A 6,174-nucleotide genomic window follows, 5' to 3' on the forward strand; every position below is an offset into this window, starting at 1 on the left:
ATAATATATTGGAGGATTAAAACTAAATTATTATTATTATTATTATTTATTTTTTTTTTATAAATGAATTGTATTTCAGATTTTGAGAACAAGCCAGTACCTAAAGAATGCATTTTAATTTGTGTGTATGGGTCGAATGTTTAATATAATATTATAAAGATTAAATGTACGGTCATATAATACACGCTTTGTGTATAATATCTACATTGAATATAGGCTGATACACTAGGCGTGCTCAAACCTCACCAGTCACCACCATTTTTTCTGTTATGGTTAGGTTATGTTGGATAAAGATTAAAACAAAATCACAGTAAAACACTTGATTAATGCTTATTTAATTTAATATTATTTCAATTACAATAATAACCTTACCCAAATACCTAAATAAGCAATTGGTAGGTAGTCAATATGTCAACGTAGGTACATTTTATCTTTACGTGGAATGATTGGCGGTCAATTTGAATATAACTAGTTCTTTGGCTTTGTTATATTGGAAGTATTGTGAAAAATTGCAATCTAATTGTTGCACTTGACACCAATTGTTATTTTGTGATAACAAATCGCTGAAGTATTCATAACATGGAGCGCAAACTTCCAAATCAACTGAACTAAATACATACCTGATGACAGAAATTGTTTGTTTTAACATATAATATGGAATATATAGGTAGTAAGTATACATTATAAATTTATTTATATTTATTATATTAAATACCTTTTTTCCATTCCTATATAAGCGGTTTTTCTAGGGGATATTGTCATTAATTTTTTTAGGGTATTGACAAATTGTTCAGTAATGTAGTTATCGTAAATCACTGAAAAAAAAATGATTGTATAGTGTTATCACAATTTATTTTATTTAAGGTAGGTAAATATTTCGGCCGGTAAAACTTTGATTTGATTTTGGATTTTTTCTTACTGCACAAAGGACTTAATATTTATTTGCATTATACAGATAAAAATATTATGTATAATGTGCCTCACTGCTCATGATCTAGCTCAATGATCCATGAGTCCATGAGTACTATTTAATATTTTCGATAACAATTGTTATTTGACAAAGAAATATTACATTTATTTTTGGAAAATTCAAATTTGTAATTATTTTTCCCTCAAGCTCAGTAATGCAAATGAATTTTGAATCGTACCCCTCCCCTTTCTGAGTTTTAATTGAAAAATTAAATTACATTATTATTTTTAAAATGCTAACTTAGAAAGTTCTTTTCTATTTTAAAATTTGAGTGATTGAGAGTGAGTTAAAAGCATAGAGTATACTCTATGGTTAAAAGTGACACGAAATCAAATGGCGGTTTGATTTTAAAAAAAGGTGGGCAAGTGTATAGTGCTGCTTATTTTAGGTGTCGTGTAGGTGACAGTAATGAATATGACGTGTTAAATTTGAATTAAATTATATCAAATAATCATTGTACACGAAAATCAATTTTGAGCAAATATCTGGTTTGTCAGACTATATTTATTTTACTATCAGTAATATATTATACAATAGGTTTTAGATTGAATTAATTTTTGCAGAAAACATTCCATTTGAAAATGTCGTTGTTTGTAAAAAATATAATAATTTAGATACTTTAAATGTTTCAAGTATTACCGAATAATATTTTTAAATCAGTGGTGGCTCGTGTGTTTTTAATGAAGTAGTGCATAATCCAAAAATAATTTAACTAATATTATATATAGATATATATGTATATTATAAATTGTATTAAATAATTGTTTACAAATTTTAGTTATTCACCAATTAGCTTTTATTTTGTTTAAATTTTTAAACTGAAACACGATTGTTGTTTTGAATTTTCGATAACGATCGACTAACATTATTTATCAGTTGATAATCGGAATATAATATTAAACGAATGAGAGTAAAAATATTATAATGCCTTTGCAGACGTCAAACATAAAATTCGCTGAAAACAATTTAATTGGTTATGTGCACAGAAACGAATGTGCACATCAATTCCATTATAACTACTGAGAATTTTTTATTTTTACCTTTTGAATATACTAACTGAATTAATTTTTCAATGAGAAGCATCGAATCACCCCAAAAGGTGATGCAGAAACAAAAGAATTAAACACACATCATATTAATATCAATAAATTTATCGGTCTGCTCAGAATCTAAAATATATTTTTAAAATAGGTATAATGAAAAATTTTGTTTTACTGCGTATGAGTGGAAAAAAAGTTATAAATTTAAATTTCAAAAATAATTGTAATATATTTTACAATTGCATACTTACATGCATATTGCATTATTTCCACAGAATAGATTAAATTAAATTAAATCTAATTAAATCTTAATTTAATTTAATTTAATTTATTCTGTGTTATTACTATTTTTTGTGCAATGTCGTAAAAAAAAACACTGAATAAAATTAAAGCATATCAGCCGAAATATTTAGTGTTATATTAAATCGTGATCACACTTATTCACACCGAGTTTTCAGTTATCAGTTCAAAATAATATTTATCATATAATATATATTTAATTTTTAATTCTATCAGTTTGTAATGTTAATAATGTATAAAATTTAACAAACCATCTGCAGCTATTATAATATGTATATTTTTTAACTTCTCACATAGTACATCACTCAATAATTCAGGTTCATTGAAATTCAAGGGCAAAACGGTGGTTCGACTGACGATTAAATCTTGATTTAAGTTTATGTTTTTTTCAATCATTGACAATATGTCTTTGTTGTTGATATCTAAATAAAATCCAATTAAATTATATAAATTATTTATATTATTTATTTATTTATTTATTGACACCCGAGTGAGCAATATAGTGTACATAATATAGAGTCACTTATGAATTTTGAATTATGATATACATTTAATCAGTGGCGAGCCTAACTGACAAGCAGACCTAAGGCAAACTATACAATTTGATCCCTCTCCCCACCACCAACAGTTTTTTCACTATTTTTTTTTATTATTCAAAATTATAAACATTAAGTTTTTTTAGGTATAAGTAGCACATCTATACCAACACACCCACCCACCTACCCGAATTTTTCCTGAGGCAATTGCCTCAAAAAATTACTATTCAGCACGCCTCTGCTGATTTAATGACATATAAAAACTATTAATCTAATGGAATTAATAATATTTTTAAATATAAAAATATAATGACTAAATATTATATATATAGGTATAATATATTATATAAAATATTTTCTATGTGAAAAATGTATTATTGTTTAAAATTTAAACATTAACTCTGAAGTTTATAGATTTACAATCGTAATTGAAGTCAAAATTATCAAGGCTAGCTTATGTCTATAGCATTTGACTTCTAAGTTCCTTCTAGGTTCCTTAAAGTTACAACTATTGAACAAAAAGATTTTGTGTGTAATGACTTATGACTCATAAAAAGTAATCTTAGATCTGGGGTAAAAAGTTGGAACCAACCAACCTATTTCTTGTAATATTTCGGGAAAATTAATATGTATCACCATTTAAAATTAAAAAAAAAAGACACATCATTAAACTTACGTCTGGAGCAATGCCGTCAAACTCAAAGTGGGCCAAATATATTTAATAGTTTACTATACAAACGCACATACAAATTAATAAAAAAAAATATTTTATACACATTTTTAATTTTATTCATTACTTTTTTTATCTAAAATACTTATTAAATGATAGTTTATCAGAGTATCAGACGATAACTTCGATAAGACATGGAAGTAACATAATGTTTATCTCTCGGCCTCACTAACATAGTTGTGACGCGAAAGGAAAATTGTATAATTTTTTTGCAGTTCATAAATATTGCAATCCACGAGCCATAAAAAAAACGAACCGAGGTCCGCGTGTTTGATATGCCTGGTCTGGAGATAAGTGTCATAGTATATACCTACTTAACTTCAAAGCAAGTTCCTTCTTATAGTTCCTCTATAGTTTTTTCTATTTTATGTATATAGGTTAGTAGTATGTATGTAATATACTAATATGTCTGAACCTACATATAGTATACTAGCTGATCCCGTGCACTTCGTTGCCCTTAAAATATTGTGATTATTTAAATCTTTTTGGATGTAACTCGCAACAGTTAGTGCAATTCAGCCACCTTGGTAGACCATTGTGAGATGATACATTAAATAATACATTTGTCGTAAAACGTAACTTTTAATGCCATAGACATATATATATATAGCCGTACCCGCATGGCGTTGCCCGTGAAAAGAATTGCAAGTCAAATACCCTTTAGATTTTTATTATTATTGTAAAACATAATACCATGTATCGAATGAAAAAATATTATACAAAAGATTATAGAAAAATTTTTATTAATCATATATTGAAAATAAAATTATATTGAATCATATATTATTAAATTTATTGTGTTAGAGCTTCTCTGTAAACGATATTTGATGTTGTTTTATTTTGTGGTAAAAACAACAACCAATAATTATTATTTATTATTATAATAGCTTTAAAACCCATGGCAACTATTTTTAAACACAAATTTCTATCGTAAATCTCAAAATTTCAGTTTGAGCACCTCCCCTGGGTGATCAATTCCCTTTTTAAATTAGCCTATATTCATCAATGATAATGTCGGCTTCTAATGGTAAAACAATTTTTAAAATCTGTCCAGTAGTTTCAGAGCCTATTCAATACAAACAATCAAATCTTTCCTCTTTATAATATTAGTATAGATTATATTGTTTTTATAAATCATAGTAATTTATCAATAGTAATAACCAGATTTACCCGTAAAAATGATTTCTTTGCAATACATGGCAGCTACAATACCAGTCAATCCTACTCCAGATCCGAGTTCCAATACAATTTGATCATTGGTGAAAATATCTCTGTTTTCCAAAATAAAGTCGCCCATTAATAACGCACTCCGCCACACTTGCATACCAACCATATTTAATGAAGTTCGATTTATATGTTCTACAATATGTCAAAGTTAAATATTATTGTTTGTTATTATGTTGAATCACATTATATATTATGTATATTATTATATCATATTATTATGTATAACGGTTTCTTCATAATAATTATTAATTACCTATTATAATGCCTTTGGCGAGTGGACTTCTTTGAACTACTATGTCACCATCTTCATCTATGGATAATTCTTTTGGACAAGGCTTATTTGGTTGGCATTTAAATTTAAACGTGCTCCTAACACCTAAAAACATTTGTTTGCATTTATGAAAAAAACGTTAGTCAACTGATTTTACATTCATGTAAGTTACGTTGTATATAATAATATTATGTACTATTCAGTGTTCTATTTTGTATTTTTGTGATAAATACGATTCGAACTCCAATATTTGAGAAATAACTGATCCAATCTGGCTCCCGTCGAAACTAATATCTACTTATGGTTTTTGTTTATGGTGTAACAGCATGATTAGTGTTGTAATTATTGTTGTTTTACAAATTTGTACTCATTATTTAACTATATACCTACTCACATCACCGAAAAATAATGTTAAAATACCCGTAATTAACGATATACAATATATTGTTTTCCGGTACTACTTCCGTGCGTGCGCCAAGTTCTGTATTATGGTTACAGATGATTTACAGCACAGTCATCACTATAATGGTAGTATATAATGATACCAACATTTCTATAAACTTCAGAATTTATTATGTAAATGGAAAATTCAACTATACATAGCGTACAACCTATTTATTTTGGTTGTGTAGATACACCATTGAGTGATCTGAAATATTTTACAACCTCATACAGCCATACACTGAAATTACATGTCATTAAATATAATATATATTTCAAATACAATTAAAAACCTATAATATATAATAAATAATCTATTATTATACTATTATAGTATTATTTAAAATCAATGATATTACATAATATTATAACTAATAAACCACGACACCACGTGTGGCGTGTATATACAGATATACTCATATTATATAGCTATGCGTCACCAGATTCGGCAGACACTCGTGACAGGGGAAGGCAATCAAAATTGTCTATCATTTTTCCCTCTCACAAGCGGCCATAAAATTAATCGACTTCTAAATTTTAGCACTATTATTATTACAAATAAAATTATGTTGAATGTAATGCTACGAATGCATGCAAAAATGTAAGGCTCATGCCCAGTTTGGCAACTCCTAAATTGCCGTTCGAATTGGTTTTTTTTA

The 6,174-nt window shown here is 27.0% G+C and overlaps 1 protein-coding gene across 1 annotated transcript in view; it reads right to left on the reverse strand.

Annotated features, from left to right (window-relative positions):
* Window positions 1-305: 305 nt before the first annotated feature.
* The window catches only part of LOC100573888 (methyltransferase-like protein 22), a 22,214-nt gene continuing 16,345 nt past the window's right edge, over window positions 306-6,174 (reverse strand). The window contains exons 3-7 of the mRNA XM_029487380.1: window positions 5,057-5,179; window positions 4,747-4,935; window positions 2,562-2,732; window positions 716-815; window positions 306-620 (exon numbers count right to left, since the gene is read on the reverse strand). Of these exons, the coding sequence (XP_029343240.1) occupies window positions 434-620; window positions 716-815; window positions 2,562-2,732; window positions 4,747-4,935; window positions 5,057-5,179 (770 nt within the window). The 3' untranslated portion in view covers window positions 306-433. The remainder of the gene's footprint in view (window positions 621-715; window positions 816-2,561; window positions 2,733-4,746; window positions 4,936-5,056; window positions 5,180-6,174) is intronic.

Source organism: Acyrthosiphon pisum, chromosome A1, assembly GCF_005508785.2.
Source record: "Acyrthosiphon pisum isolate AL4f chromosome A1, pea_aphid_22Mar2018_4r6ur, whole genome shotgun sequence".
NCBI classification, from domain to species: Eukaryota; Metazoa; Arthropoda; class Insecta; order Hemiptera; family Aphididae; genus Acyrthosiphon; species Acyrthosiphon pisum.